Source organism: Lissotriton helveticus, chromosome 10 (genome assembly GCF_964261635.1).
Source record: "Lissotriton helveticus chromosome 10, aLisHel1.1, whole genome shotgun sequence".
Classification (NCBI taxonomy): domain Eukaryota; kingdom Metazoa; phylum Chordata; class Amphibia; order Caudata; family Salamandridae; genus Lissotriton; species Lissotriton helveticus.
This window is the reverse complement of record NC_136071.1, coordinates 604127765-604151125: the sequence shown is the minus strand read 5'-3', so window position 1 is coordinate 604151125 and position 23361 is coordinate 604127765. Positions and strand designations below refer to the sequence as shown.

At 46.9% G+C, this 23361-nt stretch overlaps 1 protein-coding gene across 1 annotated transcript in view; it reads right to left on the bottom strand.

Annotated features, from left to right (window-relative positions):
* The window catches only part of SLX4 (SLX4 structure-specific endonuclease subunit), a 495651-nt gene that overhangs the window by 188213 nt on the left and 284077 nt on the right, over positions 1-23361 (bottom strand). Inside the window, exon 10 of the mRNA XM_078663139.1 lies at positions 16020-16166. Within this exon, the coding sequence (XP_078519265.1) occupies positions 16020-16166 (147 nt within the window). The remainder of the gene's footprint in view (positions 1-16019; positions 16167-23361) is intronic.

Sequence of the window (23361 nt, the reverse complement as noted above, 5' to 3'; positions counted from 1 at the left end):
TAGCTGGGGAGGCGGGTGGTCGTGTGTAACTCTGCAGCCCTACATGCCAAGAACAGATGCATACTGGTAAGTAGCATTTTCCGATTCGAGGCATATGAGCTGCAGATTGCACACTGTGCATAGATTGTATAGCAGTACCCACTCTAAGCGGCGACTACTCCTATCTGTTGCAGTAGTTTGAAATAATGTTTTGAGAACAGCCTGGCCCACATTAGCTTGTTGTTTGGTTTGCACATGTACACAATAGTGTTTTTTGTGTGGTGTAGACCATGTAGCTGCTCTGCAGATGTCATTCAGGGGAATGTTCCCTAAAAATGCCATTGAAGCCCTTATTTTTCTTGTAGAATGGGCTTTAGGAGGAACAGGTAACGTACGTTTAGCTTTGTGGTAACAAATCTGAATGCATTTGACAATCCATCTAGCTATCCCAGATTTTGAAATGGGATTACCCTTGTGTGGTGGTGAGAAAGACACAAAAAGTTGTTTTGTCTTACGAAAGGGTTGTGTTCTCTCGATGTAGTATAGCAATGCTCTTTTGACATCTAGGGTATGAAGAGCTCTTACTGCTACTGTCTGTGGCTGCGAGAAGAAAATGGGCAGTTCCAGAGATTGATTTAGGTGGAAGGGAGAAATGATTTTGGGCAGGAATTTTGAATTAGAACGTAAAACAACTTTATTATGATGCATTTGCAAAAAGGGTTCTTGAATGGTTAGAGCTTGTAGTTCACGAACTCTTCTCAGAGAAGTAATCGCTACTAGGAACGCAACTTTCCATGTTAAAAACTGTAGTTCACATTTATGTAATGGTTCAAAGGGAGGTCCCATTAGCCGTGTGAGAACAATGTTTAAATTCCACACAGGTGAAGGTGGCACTCTGGGAGGAATTATCCTTTTAAGACCTTCCATAAAGGCTTTAATGGCAGGCACTCTGAATAGAGATAGATGCTGTCTGTTTTGCAGATATGCTGCTATTGTGGCAAGATGCAGTCTAATAGACGTGTAGGCTAAGTTACACCTTTAGAGGTGCAGTAAGTATCCTATGATGTGTTGAATAGACACGTCTAAGGTATTAATATTATTGTTGTGACAATATATTACAAAGCGTTTCCACTTGGCTGCATAGCAAGCTCTAGTGGTTGGGCGTCTAGCTTCTTTTATGACATTCATGCAGTCTGGAGGAAGGTTTAGATATCCAAATTCTAAGACCTCAGGAGCCAAATCGCTAGGTGGAGCTGAGCTGGGTCCGGGTGCCTGATCTCTACATGGTTCTGTGTTAAAAGATGTGGAGACAGGTATAATTTTTGGTGCGGTACCACAGACAGTTGTAGCAGTGTTGTGTACCACGGCTGTCTGGCCCACATTGGAGCAACTAGGATGAGGGTTAGAGAATGCTGCTGTAGTTTGCGTACTACTAGTGGCATTTTCGCACAATTGCTGTGTATATTTTATTTTGTCCTCTCCACCAACTTATTGTAAAGCGCTCTGATATCCTTCGGGATCTTGTTAGCGCTATATAAATCTTTATAACTAAATAAATAAATTAAATAAATGAGTGGTAGAGGTGGAAAAGCGTACGCAAATCTGTTTGACCAGTTCATCCATATCGCATTGCCTTTGGACAGTGGGTGTGGATATCTGGCGGCGAAGCTTGAGCATTTGCCGTTTTCGTGAATAGCAGAGAGGTCTATCTGAGGTTGTCCCCACATCTGAAAGAATTGTTGAAGAACTTCCGTATGAAGTTCCCACTCGTGGGTCTGTTGTGTCTGACGACTTAACAGATCTGCTATGGTGTTCTGTACTCCTGGAACATGTTGGGCTAGAAGGAATATGATTTGAGGCATAGCCCACCGCCATATGCCTGAGCTAGTCAAGAAAGTTGCAGGGAGTGTGTTCCGCCCTGTTTGTGAATGTAGTACATGGCTGTCATGTTGTCCGTGCGGACTAACACAGCTTTGTTTGATACTTGTTTTTTAAAAACTTTCAGTGCTAGTAATATAGCTAGTAACTCCAGGTGATTGATATGGAGTAACTTTTGTTGTGGTGTCCACCTGCCTTGCATGGTGTGTTGCAGTAGGTGGGCTCCCCAGCCGGAGAGCGATGCGTCCGCTGTCAAGGCTATTTGGGGAACTGGCTCTAGGAACGGTCGCCCTTTGGAAAGGTTTTTGGTGTTCCACCACTGCAGAGAGCGATGAGTCCGACCGTCTACCAACACTAGGTCTGTTAATTGCCCTTGAGCCTGGTTCCATTGACGTGATAGGCGCTCTTGTAGAGGACGCATTTGGAGTCTTGCATGGGGCACTATGAAAATACAAGAGGCTATCATCCTTATGAGTTGCCTGAACACTCGTGCTGGAAGGGAGTGTTGTGGCTGAAACTTTGTGAGAAGAGTTTGCATGCTGGCTATCCTTACTGGAGTGGGATAAGCTAGCGCTGTTGAGGTGTTTATTGTAGCACCGAGGTACTGTTGTACTTTGGATGGTTGCAGATGAGACTTGGTGTGGTTTATTGTGAACCCCAAGTTGTGGAGCAGTTGGATCGTGGCGTGAGTGTGTTCCACACACTGGTTGTATGAGCTGGCTTTTATGAGCCAGTCGTCGAGGTACAGGAAGACATGGCTGTGCTGTCTTCGTAAATGTGCTGCCACTACTACTAGGCACTTGGTGAATACCCTTAGTGCTGTAGTGACTCTGAATGGGAGTACTTTGAATTGATCGTGCTGCCCGTCTAATACAAATCTGAGATACTTCCTGTGAGCCTTGTGAATGGGAATGTGGAAGTATGCGTCCTTGAGATCTAGAGTAGCAAGGAAGTTGTTTTGCAACAGGAGAGAAAGGACTTGTTGGAGTGCGACCATGTGAAAAAGGTCTGACTGTATATATATGTTTAGTGGTCTGAGGTCCAGAATAGGCTTCAGAGAGCCGTCCTTCTTTGGAATAAGAAAATATAGGAAGTAAACCTCTTTGTTTTGTTGGTGCAGAGGAACTGGTTCTATTGCACTTTTTTGTAGCAGAGATATTACTTTTTGCTTTAACAGTGATAGATGTTCTTGTGACATTGGACGCTGTTTGGGTGGTATGTTTGGGGGGGTAGATGTTAGTTCTAGACAGTAACCTGACTGAATAATTTGTCGCACCCACCTGTCTGATGTGATGTTGATCCAGGCAGGAAGGAATTGTTGCTGTCTTCCCCCCACAGGAGTGGAATGTTGGGTGGGGGGTCATTGGGTAGGGGTGGAGGCAGAGCGGGAGTTGCAGGTTTTGCCTCTGCCTTTATTGTTGTTACCCCTGTAACCCCCTCTCTGGTAGCCCTTAGTGTATGTGGATTGGCTAGGGGTTTTGTAGGAAGTAGAGGGGCTTTCGGAGGAGTAGCCTCTTGTGTTGCCTCTGTATGATGAGCGACAAAAAGAACCTCTGGGAGCTTGCAACTGCAAGGCTCCCATAGATTTTGCTGTGTCGGTGTCTTTTTAAATTTTTTCTAAAGACACATCAACATTAGGGCCAAATAAATGTGTCTCATCAAATGGTTGATTGAGGTTGGAATTTTGTACCTCAGGTTTAAAACCTGAAATACGTAGCCAGGCACGTCTCCGCAAAAGGGTACTGGTATTGATTGTCCTTGAGGCAGTATTAGTAATATTTTTACCTTCCTGTATGAGATCATTGGCCCCGTGTTTATATTTGTCTGGTAGATGCTGCATTATGGACTCCAGTTCATCATAATGTGCCCCGTCATATCTTGCCAACAACGCTTCGGTATTGGCAATGCACCAAATATTAGCTGCCTGTGACGCTGTTCGTTTACCGGAGGCGCAAAGGAGCTTAGATTCTTTATCTGGTGGTGAGGCGTCACCTGATGTTTGTGAATTAGCACGTTTACGTGCATTAGACACCACTAAAGAATTTAGTGGTGCTGGACCTTTAATGTAAACTGGGTCTGTAGGGTCAGCTTTATATTTTTTCTCAAAGCGAGGGTTGAGGACCCGAGCCCTGACAGGGTCTTTAAAGACCTCTGTTGCGTGCTTGAGGACACCTTTAAGCATTGGCAAAATGGCAGTAGACCTTTGTGTGTTATCAAAAGTGTCTAATAGGAAATCTTCCTCCACAGTCTCAGTGTGCAAGTCAACCCCATGGTACTGGGCAGCTCTTTGGACTAGTAGGTTAAAACCTATGGTGTTCTCTGGTGGAGAAGGTCTGGAAGGATATACGTCATCTTCTGGGACGTAAGGTACATCAGGGGTGTTATAATCATCCCAAGGATTAGATGACTGAGGGGGACTATTGGTCCCTGCTGGGTCATGTGCACCCCCACCTGTGTCATCAGAGTTTGTATCCATATCATCATCTGGATTAGTGGATGGTGTAGGTGAATGATGTGGTGGAGGAGGTGTAGGAGGAGGAACAGTATGGGGAGGTGGTGGAGAAGGGACCCTTAATGGAGAGGTTGCAATGTCTCTCTTCTTTGGAGGAGGAGGCGGTGCCGGCGCTTCTAGTGGTCTCTTCTTGGAGCTAAGAGCTAGTTGGCCAGTCTTAGGATCCTTTACAAGAGTTTTTTGATTAGGATCAGGTGTAAAAAGTTCTTCTGTGTAGGGCAGATCCTTCGGTGTCGAAGTTCTCGGTTCCGGAGGTTTTTTCGGCCCCGCGTCTGTAGCTGGTCTAGGGTCTTTTGGTTTAGAAGTGTGACCTTTTGAAATGTCTTTTTCCCAGAACATGTTTTTTCGGTTCCGGTTGTTTCTTCGGCTCCGAAGCGTGTGAATCGAGGCCTTTAGGCGTTTTTTTACTCTGCTCCAAATGCGGTTTCGGCATCGATGAGCCGCTGCCAGTCTTCGGCGCCGTGTGCTTAGGTGTCGGAGCAGTGGTCGGCGTGGTTGAGGAAGATGGCTTCTTCTTCGGTGTCGGTATGGGATGGGCCCTGCGAATAGGCTGACTCGAGCCCGAGCCGCCTGAAGGCTTCGTAGGCTTCTTTGCCGGGCACGAAGGCGGGGCATGGGAAGCAGTCTCTAGGTGTGCACCCGGGCCCGAAGGTGAGGGTGTGACCGAAGCCTTTTTTTTTTTTAAACTGTTTTTATTGAACAGTTTGCAGAGCATTTCAATGACAATAGACTTTGCTCATCTTGTAAACACCTTATTGCCAGAATCACACCTAGTCTCCAATAGTGCATAAAAAACAACCCTTTTACCACCTTTCCCCTTCTTAACCATCCCCCTCCCGCGGGGGCATATTGCATGACATCATACATCATATTTTGCTCAAACACTGACATCTGAATCTGCAGGCTGCGAGGGTTCACATATGCCTCCTCGGTAGGTGTTCCACCCCCACCACACCCGCTCCCATTTTTTCGGGCATCCCCTATGTATATAGACTGACCGCTCTGCAACCATAGCTAGGTCCATATCTCTGCACCGCTGAGCAAGGGTGGGCCCAATCCTAGAACCCCAGCGCTGCGCGATGTTCCTTTTGGCGACAGTCATACCTAACGTCACCCAGTCCTGGGCCGTCGTGGTTAAGTCTGTTGGGTCCCATATATTGAGTAGGCAGCATCTCGGACTTGGCAACACAGTGATCCTCGTCACCTGGGAGAGTGTCCTCATTACTGCCATCCAGTAGCCCACTATCTTGGGGCAACTCCAGATGGTATGATAGAACATTCCTGTTTCCCCACATTCTCTGAGACAGTGCGGCGTGTCCGCCCTCCCTATCCTGTGAAGGAGTACTCTTGGATAATACGTGCGGTGCAAAATTTTAAGCTGCACTCATCGGAGCCTTAAAGGAATGTCAGCTTCCTTAGGGGAAGCAAGCGCCTCTCTCCATTCCGCCTCGTCAATGTCTCCTACCTCTTGCTCCCACTTGACTTTCAGGGTCTCTGTGAGATCTAGTCTATTGTTTATTATTTTTTTGTATGTTTGCAAAATTGCTTTTTTCTGTAGGTGATCAGACAGGAGTCTAGTGGCGAGGAGTCTTCCGGGTTCGTGTCTGGCGGTATCAGTGACTGTAATGCATGCTTAATCTGTATATAGCGGAACTTCTCTGTCTCTGCTAGATCGTACCTGGCCTGCAGGTGAGCGAAAGTGACCACTCTTCCTTTCTGCCACAGGTCCCCAACCGTCGATATACCTATGGAGTCCCAGCCACGGAACCCTTTCGTATTGCCCAGCATCCCCAGTTTCTTTGTGTCCCACAGTGGCATGGCCTTCGTAACCACTCCCTACCATCCTAGTTCTCGCTGTGCCGCAAACCATATACGTACGGTGTGTAGTGTCGGTCCCGTGATCGTTTGTTTCCACTTTTTATTGTATAAGGCGCTCATAATCCCTGCCGGTGCCAGGAGGTGTCTGTCAAGTCTAAACGCCGGGTCTCCCTGCGGAACATGTAGCCAAGCATTAATCGCGATTAATTGGGAAGCCCAATAGTATGTTTTGACATCTGGGAGGGCAATCCCGCCGTCGTACCAGCTTCTGGTGAATTTTTGAAGTGCTATACGCAGTGCCCTCCCGTCCCAGAGTAGCGTTGTTAGCTCTGCATTTATTGCTCCAAAGTAAGTCGGGGGGACAGGGAAAGGCGTATTTTGTAGCGCGTATAGAAATCTTGAGAACGCTACCATTTTAAAGAGTGCCGCTCGGCCCAGAAGCGTTAAAGGTAGCGTGCGCCAATGTTTAGCGTCTTTTTTAAATCGCGTCAGGGGTTGAGTTAGATTTAGTTCAATGAAGTGTGCATGGTCATGGGTTATAAATACCCCCAGGTACTTAAACCCAGTTGTGACTATCTGCAGTTCGCATCCTCTTGGCAGCCGCGGTTGGGGACCCTTCAGTACATACAGCAATAATTTGTCCCAGTTAATGGTGTATCCGGACACCCGCCCATATGCCGCACATATATCTAATAAACAATTAATGGAGCGCGCTGGAGACGTCAAGTATAAGAGGATGTCATCCGCATATAGCGAGATGCGATCTTCCCATCCAATCGCCCATCTTATACCCGTATCGTGAGGTCCTGCCTGATCCATGCAGCAAGCGGCTCCAGTACTATCGCGAAAAGTAGGGGTGACAGTGGGCATCCCTGTCTCGTCCCCCTCCCCAGTGGGAATTCTTGCGACAGGCATCCGTTAACTACAACTTGCGCGATTGGTCGTGTGCATTGTAAGCTGACCCATGTACAGAACCGTGACCCAAAACCCATGCGCAGCAGAACCGCAAAGAGGAAAGGCCACTCCACCAGGTCAAACGCCATACATGCGTCTAACGAAAGTATGGCCGCGTCTTCTGTTATGGTTGATCTGCGTTCTAGTACACTGAACAGCCGCCTCAGGTTGAGCGCAGTGTGACGATTCGGCATGAATCCCGACTGATCTGCGTGTATAATGTCGGATAGGTGCGGCTGCAACCTAGTGGCCAGGGTTTTAGCAAGTATTTTCGCCTCTGCATTAAGGAGAGAGATCGGTCTGTATGACATGCATTCCTCTGCCGGCTTTCCTGCTTTATGGATTGCGACTATAGTAGCAAGGCGCTGATCTCGCGGGAGGACACCATCTGTGAAACTCTCGGTATACATGGCCAAGAGGTGGGGCACTAAGTGCTTGGCCCTATGCTTATAGAATTCAACTGGGATCCAGTTTGGCCCCAGCGTCTTCCCAGTGTGGAGTGCCCTGATCGCCTGCGCAAGCTAATCCGTCGTGAGGTCCTCTTCTACAGCAGCTATGGCATCTGCCTCGAGTGTGGGCAACCGTATGGCGCGTATAAATGCAAGGTTATCATCTACCGTTGCTGTGGCTACTGTTGTGTATACCGTCTTGTAGTGCTGCGCTAATACTTCGGAGATTTGTTGTGGTGCAGTCACTAAGTCTCCGTCTTTAGTTCGTATCTGTGTTATCCAATTACTTGCCCTCTCTTTCTTACCCAACCAGGCTAGCAATCGGCCCGCCTTATCCCCCTGATCATATATCTTGTGCTGAGTAGCGGTCAATCTATTGGAGGCCTCCTTCTGCGCGTACGCTTTGTATGCCTGCTGCGCTAAATGCAACACATGGGTCCTCTGTGGGACTAGATGCATGTGCCCGTTCAGCTTGCGCCACCTCCGCCTCTAGGTCATCGGTGTGTTCCTGGTGTTCCCTTTTCTTGCCTGTGATGAGGGAGATGGCACTGCCGCGAAGCACTGTCTTATAGGCCTCCAATACAGTCGTCTGTGTGGGAACTGAGTGGTGATATAATTCTTTGTGACCTGAATTAGTGATCTGCGCAGTTTACGGTCCTGGAGGTATCCCGGCCTAATTGGAAATATCCTATGGGGCTGTGGGGTAAATGGTGCATATGTAACAAGGACCGGTGAGTGGTCCGATATGCCTCTAGGCAGATGTCGAATGTCTGTCATGCCCTGTGTCCCCATGGCTAACGAATATGTAGTCAATTCTGGATAGGCTATTGTGGACCCCAGAGTGAAATGTAAGTTGCCTGTCCAGTGGGTGGCTAGTCCTACATGTATCTATCAGTCCAAGGGCCTCCACAAAGTCTTGTAGCCTATAGGACATCCCACTAGCATCTCTTGGGGGTTGTCTATCTATTGTTGAGTCCATAACAGCGTTGAAGTCACCTCCAATGACCAGTTCTCCACGAGGGAGTGTAAGCAGGAAGTTCCCCAGGTCTGCAAAAGCAGTTTGATGTAGTGTTGGGGGGATATATACCAACATTATGTTGTAGGATCTACCGTCCCATTGACCTGCGAATGCCGCGAATCGCCCGTGGTCATCGTGATAGGTGTGGGTAACTATGAGGGGGAAGCGATTATTCACGAGGACCCCAACTCCCCTAGACCCTGATGCAAATTCCGAATGCACCACCATCTGAAATCCCCATCTGTTTAAGGCTTTAACAGTCGTTCCCAGGAGGTGCGTCTCTTGAAACAATGCCATCGCCAGATTCCTCCGCCTCAGGTACTGTAGCACCAGTCCCCGCTTAATTTTGTCTCCCAACCCATTTACATTCCAGGAAACTACTGAGAGCTGAGACGTCTGTCCTCGGGCGGTGTGGGCATGTGTACCTGCGTCTCTGTCACCCTGGCTCGTATCTGGCATTATGATTGACAGTGGACCAACTTAACTGGACGCTTCTGTTGCAGCTTGTCATGCGTAGCTCTGCCGTCAACTGCGCTATAACATCACAAAAGGGGGGTACTACCCCAACTAAAAGCCCCCATGCAAACTGACTCCATCCCTCCAACCCCGCCACTGCTTCCCTGCCCAGCGGATTTAAAACTAACCGCCACCCCAACTCAGCAGAGTGCTTTAGTCCCATAACTGTGTACTTGCGTGAAGGGGGCGGGGGGGAGAGTCCATCCCCGCCTTACCACTGCCCCTGAAAGCTGTCCTTTTGTTGTTGTAGTCTGTAGAGGTTCTGTGCGCCTTTCAATGTGGACCCTCCTCTAGGGTCGCGTCCTTCCATCTTCGGACATGTCATCCGCCATCATTAAACCAAGGAATTTGGTAGAGTAGAACCCTGCCAATATTTCAGCATCATATCTGAGGGTTCTCCCCGCCTCCGCCATAATGCAAAAGGGGTGGGGGGTGGGGTTGTGTCTCTATATGGTAACGTTACTGCAGTCACTCCTTACAGTCCAGGATAGTTCTGTCCCCAAACTCATTCTAAGTCGCTTCCGTTCCTTGACTCTTTGTGTATAGCCTGCGCTGTTTCCTCCGTTTCGTCTGCGGCCCCTTGCGTGGAACGTCTCCCCCGCCGTGCTTTTAGTCTTTTGCTCCCCTTCGCCGGTCTCCAGCCTTCCAACCAGTCCTGCGCCTCTCCGGGTGTTGCAAAGAACCAGGTCTTTCGCTCTGCCTCGACTCTGAGCTTGGCGGGATAAAGCATTGCATACTTAAGTTCTCTGTTGCGGAGCTCTCTCTTTACCTCCGTGAAGGTGCGTCGTTGGACAGAGATGGCCGCAGTGTAATCCGAGTATAGGGTCACCTCATTATTGTCCACACGGAGAGGCGGGCTATTCCTGGCTGCTTGTAGGATCGCATCCCTGTCCCTGAAATTATTCTTGCGAGGATTGGCCGAGGGGTGGCTCCCGGCTTGGGCCGCCCGCCCGGAACTCTATGTGCCCTTTCCACCGAGAAGAATTTAGAGAGTCCACGAGGGCAGAGCTGTGTCTGTACTAGCTCTTCTACAAACAGATCTATGGTTGGACCCCTGATACTTTCCGAAACGCCAACGAGGCGCACGTTATTGCGCCGAGAGCGCCCTTCTTGATCATCGAGTTTCTCTGTGAGCTGTTTGTGCGCGAGTTCCAGCTGGCGTACTTGTCTCTGTAGTGTTTCAGTGTCTGCCGAGAGGGCCTTAGTTGTGGTCTCGACCTCCGTCACTCTTGATCCCATCTTAGAAAAATCCGCCCTGAGTAGTGTTACTTCAGTGGAGATTGAGCCGATGGATGTCTGAATTTGCAGCATGGTAGCCATCCCATCCTTGAAGGGTAACCTCCTTAGGTGTGTCTTGCTGCTGGTTTTTTGCAGCTCCGTCCGTCATGGTGGGCCCCCCTGCTGATCCTTCGCGACCGTGTATTTTTCAATGCGGTGACTTTGGACTGCCTTGGATCCTCTGGTACTCATGTCTCCGTGGGTCTCTGTGCGTTTCTACCACGGGTCAGGCGCCTGAGCACCAGTGTCCACCTCAACCAATCCGTGGCTGTTCAATCATCAGGCGCCCGAGCTGACCAGTGCGCTTCTCATTATTCTTGTGCCCGGAGCTTAAATACACCCTTCCACTTGCCGTGGCCCTCTTCCATCACATAGGGCCTGGGGCCTCTATTGAGCAATCACGCCTTATCTCTGGGACCACGGTCGCGGTACTGACACACTCTGTGTGCCACTATTTACTGTCTCTACTGACTGTGGACCACCAGTGCCTCGCTGTATGGGAGCCTTCACCTCTCTCACCGGCGCCCTGTATGTCTCCGCTCTGCCTCTAGATTGCGTGGGACACCGGGGGCCCAGTCCAGAGCGCTTCACCCACCTCTTTTAACATCAGGCGATCGTGCTGTTCTGGCATCAGAAGGGTCCGAAGTGCCGCCCGACCTGTCTCAGTTGCTCCCACCGTTTTCCTTTGGGGTCCGCTCTGTGCTCACGTTACTCCGTCGTCCGAGTCGGGTCGATTCCCCAAACTCGGGCATGCTCACGATGGCGTGCTGCCTGCGTCACCGCTACATGCAGCCGCGCGCTTGCTGTGGCTTCCGGCTTCTTCTTCGGGGCTAGGCCTGATCCCCGTCCCCCAGTCTAGCTCGATTTCGGCGGGTCGTCTCACCGCAGCGGTTCTTTTAGCGGGTGCCGGAGGTGATGCGGTGGTCGTTACGTTGCACCTCAGCGCACAACCTTCAGGATTAGTGCCAGGATTACCGGGACTGTGCTAGCGGCTCCGGAGCTCCTCTAAGCCGCGGCCATTTCCTACGATCGCTAGCCACGCCCCCCAACCGAAGCCTTTTTTGAGGGTGTCGAGGAAGGATTGGGGTTGACGGTCTTACTTACGACCCGTTGAGCTGGAGTGATGTCCTCGACGTCTGAGTCTTTGGCATCGGAGGAGCTGCCACTTTCTTCGGGGGGTGCTGGTGTTCTGGCACGTCAACGCCCTCTCCAAAGATGTCGTCGGGGATCGAAGCTGACGAGCGAGCCATTGTTCTTTGAGCTCGTCGGTCCCGAATCATCTTCTTGGAGCGGAAAGAGGCACAAGTGGAACAGTATTTGGCCTCGTGCTCCGGTGAGAGGCAAAGGTTGCACACCTCATGTAGATCGGTGTGGGGAAACTTCGACCCACATTGAGGACACTTCTTGAATGGCGTTCTTTCCATGAGCCAGAAGATGAGGCCTAGGTAGGCCCGAAGGACTTCGTCGATGACTGAAATCGAAGACTTCGAAGCGGAGAAGAATCGCATTGATGTGGAGCGCGATCGAAACAATACCGTCGAACTGGGTGAGGATTGCGCGCCGAAGGAAATTCGGTTCCAAACCGGAGCGCAGGAAACACATCCGAGCCCGATGGCGGAAAAAAACAATCTGAGGATGGAGCCGATGCCCATGCGCAATGTGGTCCAAAGGAGGAGTCACCTATCTCATGACTTCCAAAGAACTTTTCAGGACAATCAATCAATCAATCAAAGCATTTGTATAGCGCACTACTCACCCGGAGGGTCTCAAGGCGCTAGGGGAGGGGGGGTCCGCTACTGTTCGAACAGCCAGGTCTTGAGCTGCTTCCTGAAGGCGAGATGGTCCTGGGTCAGGCGGAGGTGGGTCGGGAGGGAGTTCCAAGTCTTGGCGGCGAGGTAGGAGAAGGATCTTCCCCCTGTGGTGGCTCTTCGGATGCGGGGGACGGCGGCGAGGGCGTGGCCGGTCGATCGAAGCTGGCGTTTGGGAGCGTAGAAGTTGAGGCGGCTGTTGAGGTATCCTGGGCCTTGGTTGTGCAGGGCTTTGTGTGCGTGGGTGAGGAGACGGAAGGTGATTCTCTTGTTGACCAGGAGCCAGTGCAGGTCTCTCAGGTGTCCGGAGATGTGGTTGTGGCGGGGGATGTCCAGGATGAGTCGTGCTGAGGCGTTCTGGATCCGCTGGAGTCTCTTCTGGAGTATGGCGGTGGTTCCGGCGTAGAGGGAGTTGCCGTAGTCCAGTCGGCTGGTGACGAGGGCCTGGGTGACCGTCTTCCTGGTCTCGGTGGGGATCCATCGGAAGATCTTGCGTAGCATGCGTAGGATGTTGAAGCACGACGAGGAGACGGCGTTGACTTGTCTGGTCATGGAGAGGGAGGAGTCCAGGATGAAGCCCAGGTTGCGTGCGTGGTCTGTTGGTTTGGGTGCGCTGCCTAGGGCGGGGGGCCACCAGGAGTTGTCCCAGGCGGAGGGTGAGGATCCCAGGATGAGGACATCCGTCTTGTCCGCGTTCAGTTTCAGGCGGCTGTCCTTCATCCATTCGGCTACCTCTTTCATCCCTTCGTGTAGGTTGGCTCTGGCGGTGGCGGGGTCGTTGGTGAGGGAGAGGATCAGCTGGGTGTCGTCGGCGTAGGAGACAACAACAAACTGCAAACATCCGGGCCCAACACAAGGTGGCGATCTATGCACAGTGTGTAATCTGTAGCTCATATGCCTCGAACATACAGTTCTTATGGGGATCTTCAGCATGAAGCCTCTTCTTTCCGCATGTTTCAGACGACCTGAAGAGACCTTTCCCTGAAGAATCCGACATTTTCTAGAAGATATCTAGTAGTTTTAGGAAAAAAAACTGAGCGGAGCTCTGGGAGACTCCCTGTCACACGACGTGCAGTAGAAAATCTGAGGAACGCAGCCTTTCTTGAGAGTGTTCTACAGGGTGCTGTTGCCTGATTGGCTATTACTTAAGTTTGGTTCTTTTTTACAAAAGAAACTAGATAGGCTATTGCAGTGACTGTTCAGTGCATGATAGCCTATGAAAGCATTATCTACTGCTTTTATAAGGATACCGTGGGACTCCCACTACGATGACTGGAATGATTCAACCATGTTAATCTATGAAAGATCCAATACTGGAGAATATCCGTTCTGAACAATATCCAAGACCCATTCGTCTGTTGTTATGAGGCGCCACTCTTCCAGATACTTGGTAATACCCTCACCCCGCAGTGGAAAACAGAGATGGAGGCTCATTGTTTTGCCGAAGGTTTTCCACCCCATTGCTGCTATGTTCCCCTACCTCTTATTGCTTTCGAAGAAGACAGGTCTGTTTTGACTGGTGGTGGTGGTGTTGATGGAGACTAATAAACCCTCTGAGGAAAATATTGCTTATCGGAGGGTCTGTACCTCCTAGGATATTCTCTCTGTTTTTCTAGGCCAACAGCCTTCAAGGTGTCCATCTCAGTTTTCACTCGGGACATCTCATCATCTACATAAGACCCCGAGAGAGTGTGTTCTCTGAAAACAGCAAATTCAGAATATGTTGCTGCGCTTCGGGTTTGAGACTAGGGAGTCTGAGCCAAGATGATCTAGATTCACAGATCCTATGACATTATCCATGAGCAGCTAAATCAGACGTTTCAGCTGCTGCACTTATGATCTGATTTGCCACTGGGCAACCTTCATTCAAGATCTCTTGGAAATCTTGTATTTCTTCTATGAGGAGTTTCTCTGTAAATCTATGTTATGAATCCTGTAGAGATCTGTCAATTCTACCGAACAAGGAATAGCACTGGTAACCTTCATTGTCGATGCTGATGTTCCACGCATCTTTTTTCCAAGAGCATTAATATGCTTACTTTCTCTATCCTGTGGTACAGAAGATGAAGGAGCAACAATGTGTGACTTCTTTGCTGCCACTACAATTACAGAATGCAGAGGAAGGTCTGCTCTAAGGAAGAGCGAATTTTGGTCAGGTGGCTTACATTTTTTAAGGTGTTGAGATGGAGCAGGCTTCACTGATGAAGATGTAAGGAATAATTGCATTGCAGGTTCTAACAAGCCGGGACCTAGAGGGATTAAAGGCCGTGCTGTCGTTCTCACTAATCCTTGATTTAAGAGGACTGAACAATTATATAGAAAACAATGCTTCATGCACATATGTCCTCACAATATAATGCACCCAGTCTTAGGGATCAAAGGTCTGCTGTAGGGGTGGCTTACATATATTAGATGCAAGGATTTTGGGATGCCACACAGGAGTGTGTCATGTCATGTTTTCACTCATGGTTGGTACCATGTCATGCAGCCTGTATTGGCAGTCTGTGTAGAATTTGTGTGTGGGTACCTTATGGTGGCATAAAATATGCTGCAGCCCTTGGGGCCCCCTTTAGCTCTCATGCCCTAGGTACCTGGGGTACTATTTACTAGGAGCTTACAGGGGTGTGAAAGTCCTTAGCCAATTGTAGCACAGTTAGACAACATATTGTTTTGGGGAAGGAGCACTGGCACATTTATGGTGACTAGATAGCCATCTTCATGACTAAGAAGAAGAATTTCCTGTAGGCTAATCATTTCAAAGCTTGGTTTTCTTAGAGGTTTATTGATAAATTCCAAGGTCTGCACCTTCTGCACAATGTCTAGGACCCATTTTCTGACAATATCTCCGGCCATGCTGTTTGAATTTTTTTCATTTACCGTCTCATAAAGTAGATGAAAGATCAGGTATCTTTGTGAAATCATGGTATCTTCTATTTAGGCTGTTGCCGGTTCATATTCTTTGATAAGTTCATCTTTGTCCTCTCAGTTGTTTTTGATATATAGTTATATTGATATGTGCTTAAACTTGTGATGCTGATTTCTAAGCATTACAATTACTGACACATTGATACCATCCTCTGCATTGATATGGTCTCCTGTAACTGTAATAGCTGTCTCTTTTGAAGATAACCTAAGGAAAGAGCAATATAAGTATATGTCTTTACATCCACTTGCACGCTAAAAATGTTGTTTCAATTAAATAGCACATCCCCTAACTTTGCTTGCAATTCTTGTTTGAAAGTAGTGAAGTAGTGCTTTCTTGCCATCAATATCTGCACATTGCAGAAAAATTTCCAATCTGTCGAAAGGCTTGTACCTTGTCTTCAGATGGAAGCTTTTGTAAAAATTGGGATCTATTGTTTCATAGTTGTCATTTTCAGATCCTACCTGCAGGACATGCATTACAAAGCAGATGCAACAAAGGTGAAGGAATAATGGTGCAGCACTTTGTGTTTGTGTGTAACAATGTACTGCTGGGTTCAAAAACTATATTATTGGATCGAAATATAGATTTATGATCATCAAGCTATCACATACAAATGTATGTAATTTGCTAACAAACAAATTCATATTTTTTTCACTAACTCAAGTGCAATTCTTTTAGAGTGAATCTGGACACATTTTGTCAAATGTAAGGAACACACGTGGATTATCATCCATTTAAAGGTACAGGGGAACATTCAAGAATTAGAAGAAATACAAGAAATGTGTCAGTTTAGGCAACTTAAAAAAAAGTGGTCCAAATCTGAAAATTCCAAAATAAAAAAAGACCTACTCCAAAAAGTACAGTCCCTCACAACCAACCTTACCAGCTCAACGAGAAGTGGGCAGCGAGCATACAGCACAAAAAGATGTGCATACAGGACAGTGCCACAGTCCATCTGAAACTGCACATCGCTCAGATGTGGGTTGTTCACCATTCCACCAAAATCAGTTGCAAGGGTGCCAAGTGGCTGCTACAGAAAAGACAAAGCAATTATTTCGAATGTTTATAAAACATGGTGGAAAAAAGTCAGCAACAAATTACAGGGGATAACTTCACAAGCTTGAAGTTTTCGATTAGAAAGGTGCATTACACTTTTTTTAAAATAATTGGACATTTATGCATTATTTCAATATAAAAACACTAACAATAACGATGGAAACACAACGGTTCAGCCAGGAAATTCAATCATACAAGATAAAAGATAAGAGTAGAAAATGGAGAATACCATACAGTATCCTTGAGTTACCCTTTTGGAGTTAGGTGCAAACAAGTCTGAAGCTTCCTAAATCCTCGTAAATGCTTTCCCTGGTCTACACCTTCTCTACAGATAGTACAAGTGACTCACCATAGAGATCTCTGAAACTGTAGTCATGGAAATGTCTGCTATCCAAGGACGCGGTCCAGAGCATTTACACTTTAAACTTGGGATGCTTGAGCAATCATTCAAAATTCACCTCATGTCGAGGCCCTGTGTCAGCTCCTCTTCCTATTAGACAGCTACTATTATCTACGGCTGAAATGGCTAACAATTTGTGTAGACAAAAATATGCTTTGGGATTAGAAGTGTGCAGGTCACATAACAAAGGTTTTGTACTTCAATGTTCCATGAGCCCTGTTATGTGAACTTGTAGGAGTATTCTAAAGAACAAAATACTTGGGGAAAAAGGGGAAGTCGTGTTGGAGTAGAAACCATCACCTTTTGAGAATTTAGCCAATGACTTTTTTTAGGAAGCTAAGGCCAAACTAAACATCGGAGTCAATATAAAATGCTGCGCGATTATAGAGTCCATGCAGGGTAGCCCATATGGATGCCTTACAGATCACTTCAAGAGGAACGTGAAGCTGAAAAGTCACTAGTGTTGTCTACTGTCTGAACAGGATTTCTTCAAGGAGAAGAAGTACATTTCTTAGCAGGATGAAAGATTTGATCCAGACGAAGTGGAATATTTCAAACAATGTCTTCAACCAAAGAAAGCAAAAGCTATTTGTAAATAAAAAAGATCTTGTGTACTCAGACTGGACTCTAGGAGCCTTTCTAACTGCCAAACTATACCAACCAAACACATTAACAAAAGGCAAACTTGACTTGAGTTGATGGCAATTCCAGACAGGGGACAGATTCACAGTCTATAAATTGTACTACGGGACCCTATAAAGTGTAGAAGTTTGCTGCACAAATGGTGATAACATAACTAACATCTGATTTATAAAGAGTTCTCTCAGCACAATTTAAGTAATACATCTTTGCTCATGTGGAAATCTTGTAAAGATTTAAATAGTAAAGAAGGATTGGTTCTAAAAATGTTACCCTCATGAAACAATATGTACAAGCCAAAATACTTCTGTGAAGTTGAGGTCTATGGGGAGAGGAGTCCTTCAGTGTCCTTTGACAACTTAATTTTATAATACGATCATCTTTCTGTCAAAGCTCCTATAGGCCTTAATCACAGTCAATTATGACCTGCAAGATTTCATCAAATACCAGATGACAGAACATTATCTAAATTGCAGAGGAAGGACATCGCTCGCCAGACTCCAAGAATGCCACATTGTAGCAGAGTTTACTGCCATGATCTACAGCCAAAAGCCTGTGGCAGCCATGCATACTATGGAGTGCGATTACGGAAGGGAGGTGGCATTGCCACTGGGGCTCTGCCCAGGACAAACTACTTCCAATAGACCGGTAATACCCAAAGCAGCCTGGTCCCAGGGTGAACAACATAGCCGAGTTGACAGACAGCCTGGAAGTGTGGGCAGTTTGCTTACCTGAGCAAAGCAGAGGAAGGAGTGGAGTGCTGTAGGGATGTAGGAGTACTGCTCAGGTGAAACCGACACTACAGAAGTGCTGCTGGAGTTGGCTCCAGTGTGAGACCAAGGAGAGAGATGAGGTGCACCTGGAAGGGAGTAGCAGTGGTGGTATTCAGACAGATATCAGGCCAGACTGCTGCTACATAAAGATAATATATTAGACTGGCCCCCACAGAGGGTACTTCTCTGTAGCGAGGTGCAGCCTACGAACTGACAAGACCCAAACAGGCAGAATTGCTTATGTTCCCTTTTGGAAGGGGCGACGCCTGGCGGGTCTAGATGTACTGGTTCCATGAGCAGCAGGGTCAGTAAAATTTGCGTAAGGCTGGCCTTTGTCCAGAGTGGCACGGTGGGCAAAAAACTATGAACTATAATACAAGCCCAAGTGATCGCCAGTCTCTGAAATTAATTCAATCATTCCATCATCACTTTGGAGCAACTGACACCCTAAGTGAGGCAGGTAGGCCCACCCTACTGACTAGGCCCACACAGGCCAAAACCACCCTGGGCTTGCTTGTGTTCCCTTCTGGAGGAGGCCACGAGCCAGTTCAGGATGGACTGTTCCCTTAAGGAGTAGGGTCAGTACTGATCTGCATAGGGCGGGCCTCAGTCTAGAGTGGTATGGTAGGTGATAATAATAAACTGCAAAGCAGACCCCATAGATCACCAGTGGTTGAAGTGAATTCAAGAACTCCATTCATCACTTTATTCTTGGTTACACCCAACAGATAAAAAGAAGCTGCCGTAGAGAAATAAAAAGGACTTTTTTACTTTGAGGATGTTGTCCTTGAGAAAATTTCGACTGAGGAGCTGAAGCCTCCAAGAGAGAGAAAAGAATTTACTAAGTTAGAACCTGTTATGTCCATTCGTTGGAGATCTGTATTGCGCCTCACATCAAACAGAAACTAAAAACATTGAAGCTGAAGTCAGCCACAGAAAATGTTAAGAACTAAACCGCAAGAAATGAACATAGGATGACATTTTGAAATGCCAATGCCAGCAGCTGAAAACACAATACAAAGACATGGACACAGTGAGGCATAGTGAGCTGAGTCAGAGACTTGTGCACATTGGTGCGTGGCTGATAATGGCATACTTAGTTACTAGCAGTAAAAGAAAGGTGGTATTGGCGCTGACCAAGCTTTGCTACAAAAGGTGTGGCTGGAACAAATCGAGGCTCTAGTAGGGGTGCAGTCAATGAGATATCAAGGTTTGCAACCCTTCATCAGAGACAGAGGGAATCATTTGGCCTGAGCCTGACTGAAGACAATAGCAATATAAAAAATTGGTGCTCCAGTTGTAGAACAATAAAAGGTATAACATGTTACCTGTTGGACCTGCTGCTGTGTGGTGAAAAACAATGGAAGTTTTCTTTTAAAAAAAAGAAAGTAAATATATACAGCAGGGGGAGGAGCATGAAGAAGTTCAAGCTCTGGAAGCTTCTACTGACCGTAAGTGTTATGAGGTACAGGTGAATGTGAGGGAGTCCCCAGCACCAGAATTAAAAGCACCAAAATAACTGATTGTGGACGTAGCTAATCAGAAGATTGTTACTGCTGCAGCCTCTAGTGATTATAGAACAGGATAACAACCACTAAACCACTTCAATCTTTACAGGCCCAAAGAAATACCACAAGGAAGCTGTCAACGTCATTTTCTGAAGTCAGTGCTACCCGTTCTTGATTGATCTGAGGGCAAGTCAAGCAACTACATTATGACAAACGCCTTCAGAGAAGATGCAGCCTGGAAGACCAAATAGAGGAATTCTTTGTAAAGCTGATGTGTTTTTTCACTTTCACGCTTAAAAGCTGAAAATCCCTAGGAGCCGGTTTAATATTTACTTTTTTAAGACACAAGGGGGACCCAACAGATAGCTAAGTACCATGGGTATAACAACGTTATAGTGAACAAGGGTCCTTAGCTTATTTCTGAATAAAGAACACAATACTGTATAGAAACACAATGGAAACCTATACGTTATAAACTTTCCAAACCCAGCCGGGAGAGGAGTTTATTTCAACAAGAAGTAATGTCCAATCCAACAATACAAACGTAATCACAAGACACAAGCCTGTGCCGTACATAAAAGAAGGAAAAGAAAAAATAGAATAAGGGTGAAAGCGGTGTCTATCAGGCATAGAGAGAGAGCAAAGACAGGGCACTGTTGATAGGTAAAAAATCAATAACAGTGTCGCCTGGAGTGGAATATAAACAATCTTATTGGTCAATATTGTAAATATGCGCCCACTCATGGGTGTCGACGTTTCGATCCCTATTGCTCAATTAGATACATGGGATCATCATCAGGACATTTGTAATGAACAAGACATGCCTGATTGTAAGGAAGCCTGTTTAGGAGAAACGAAGAAAAAAGAGATATTTCAAACACTTAAGAGTTGTTTGCAGATGTATGCCAGCTATGTATCGAATTCGCAGTGTGTGCCCAAGTGCACGGTGTTTGTGACTTAATCAGGCACAAGATAACAACATTTCCATACTCCTCGGAATCGCAGTGACATGCGTGAAGGGCTGCGAAGATCAGTTGTGAAGTGATGGTGATCAAAACAGTTTGTAGTCTACTAGGTACAGGTATTACTAACGTGGAGTGTCGATAACAGGTTCAAGGGTTACGTGACTATGGCAGGTGGTAAATGGCCTATGGATTGTGGGACACATTAAGCGTAACGTGGGAAGTGTGCTCCCCCTCAAGGGTTCCTTGTATAAAGGGAATAGATAATGTCACTACATCCAAGAGTCAACAAAAACAAGATACACTAATTTCCAAATAATGGTACTAAGCATGACCACGTACCACGTAGTGATTTGTCGTGGAATTCGCTTTGGGGGTCCAGATCAATTTTAAAATTGGAACTTATTAATTCAAAGTTTTTCGTTTCCAGCCGCATATGATGACGCTGAAACCAGAAACCGGGATTCAATATCAGGCTGCAGGGGTGCTAAAAATAGTGCGGTAATGTACAGAAGGGTCTTCCTTACCTTGACTAGCTCAAATCGGGAGACCGATAAGGAGTTAAATAGTATCCGTGTAGGCAGCTGTGGCCATACACGTGTGGTGCCAGCAATGTGGCTTTCCGACGCTGTAAATGCAAGGGGTATAAATCAATACAAGCGTACGGGCGGGCCACAAACGGACATAGAGAAGGCTCCGCGGCTACTTACTTAGTCCAGATGAGGACTCGTCTTTCCCGTGGCTTCCCGGTCAATGCCGAATGCAAGTCAGTGGACTGGGAGTGCGCGCAGAGTTTGTAAACAGCCGCGCTGGTCACATGACTTTCATAACGAGTGCCATAGTTGAGAGGCGAGGTGTCTACCAAGGCGGCCATCTTAGAGTGGATAGCTACGCGGGCCAGTAGTGCCTGTGAGCGGGAGTGCAGGGGCAAAAAGCTGTGATGGTGCCAATGTGACATCAGAAACGGTGAAAAATATATAATAAAGACAAAATAAATTAACCAGTTAGCATTTCACTTCCAGAAGGTAACATTTCTTGTCTTCCAGACAGTCCATCATTCCAACATGGAGTATTCATAGGGCACCATTACCCATACAGAAAGGTCATTCCATTGTTGTTCCACCTTATAGATTCATTAGTCATTTGTCCAATCAAAGCAACGTGGTCCAGTCCTCACTTCGATTCAGTCCTGTCTGAATGGTATTGAATTGAATGATGGATTTCAATTCCTCACGATTTAGTAACTGCTGTAGGTTGCCACCCCTTTGTGGTAGTTTGATGGATTTCAGGACGGTCCATTGGAGGTCGTCCGCTGTGTGCTTCATATTGGCATAGTGTTCAACCAAGGGGGCATTAGGAGTGCTACACCTAATGCGGCTTCGATGTTGACTTATTCTGGTCCTTACTTTTTGAGTAGTTTGGCCCACGTACATCAGCGGGCAAGGACAGACAATTGCATAAATCACATTGTGACTATTACAGTTTGTGAAGTCTCTTAATTCAATTGTGATGTTATTGTGACTAAACGTGCGCCCCTCAAGTGTCAAATCACAAACAATACAGTGTCCACATTTTACATGGCCCCTCAACGGGGGCAATCCCCAGTTTGACTCAATCGTACCTGTGGGGGGTGGTGAAGGTAGGGCAGCTCGAACCAAATGGTCTTTTATATTTCTACTTTTCTTGAATGCAAACAGAGGTTTATCAAATGTTAGCTGGCCTGAGTTTAGGGTTGGCCAATAACGTAGAATTGTTTTACGGATTTTGTCAGAGACTGGGGAGAAAGTTGTGACACAAGCAATCCTCCCTGTGCTAGGCTTAGTCTTGGGTTGGAGGAGAACCTCTCTCGGACAATACCATGCACGTTTAGAGGCATTCCGCACTATCCTGTTGGGATAACCTCTTGATTTTAGTTTTGAACACAGGACCCCTGCCTCTTTGAAGTAATCAGCTTTAGCGGAGCAGTTCCTTCTAATCCGAAGGAACTGCGAATAGGGAAGTGAGTCTTTCAGGGCTTTCGGGTGATTACTGTTGTACCTGAGTAATGTATTTCGCTCGGTCGGTTTCCTATAGAGGCGAGTGAGTAACTCCCCTGTCTCATGATAAATCATGAGATCCAAGAATGGTATCTCTGTATTGTGACTTGAGAGAGTGAACTGCAGATTGTCGCAATTGTTGTTCAGCCAGTGTAAAAACGAATTTAAACCTTCTCTCTCCGAATTCCAAATTAAAAAAATGTCATCTATGTACCGGCGCCAAATCCCAATGCTGGTACGAAACGGATTTGTGTCCGTTAGGATTGTGCCAGTCTCAAGTGCATCCATGTACATAATGGCTAGATGGGGGGCAAAAATCGCTCCCATCGAGCATCCCTTTATCTGTTGGTAGAAGGTCCCGTCAAAAATAAAGAAGTTTCTTGTAAGACAGAGTTCTAGCAATTGTAAAACGAACAATGTCGGTACCCTGTGTGGTCTAGGTCTGGAATCAAGTATTTTTTCAATGACCCGTAGAGCCGCTCCCTGGGGAATATTGGTGTAGAGCGACTCTACGTCCAATGTGCATAGTGTTTGAATATTCGGGTCAAAGGGCTGGTGTTCAACAAGATTAATCATTTCCATGCTATCACGGACATAACAGCACGTCGAAGGCACGAAGTCCTTGATGAAAAAGTCCACATAGGACCCTAATGGTTCCAAGATGGAGCCGCAGGCCGACACTATTGGACGGCCCGGTGGGTTCTCACTGTCTTTATGCACCTTGGGGAGGGTGTAGATGACTGGAAGGCGAGGACACTTAACATTAAGGAAATTAAATTCCTTCTTGCTAAGAAAACCCTCATCCCTGGCAACAGTGGTGATCTGTTTTATCAGGCCTTGGAGTTCAACTG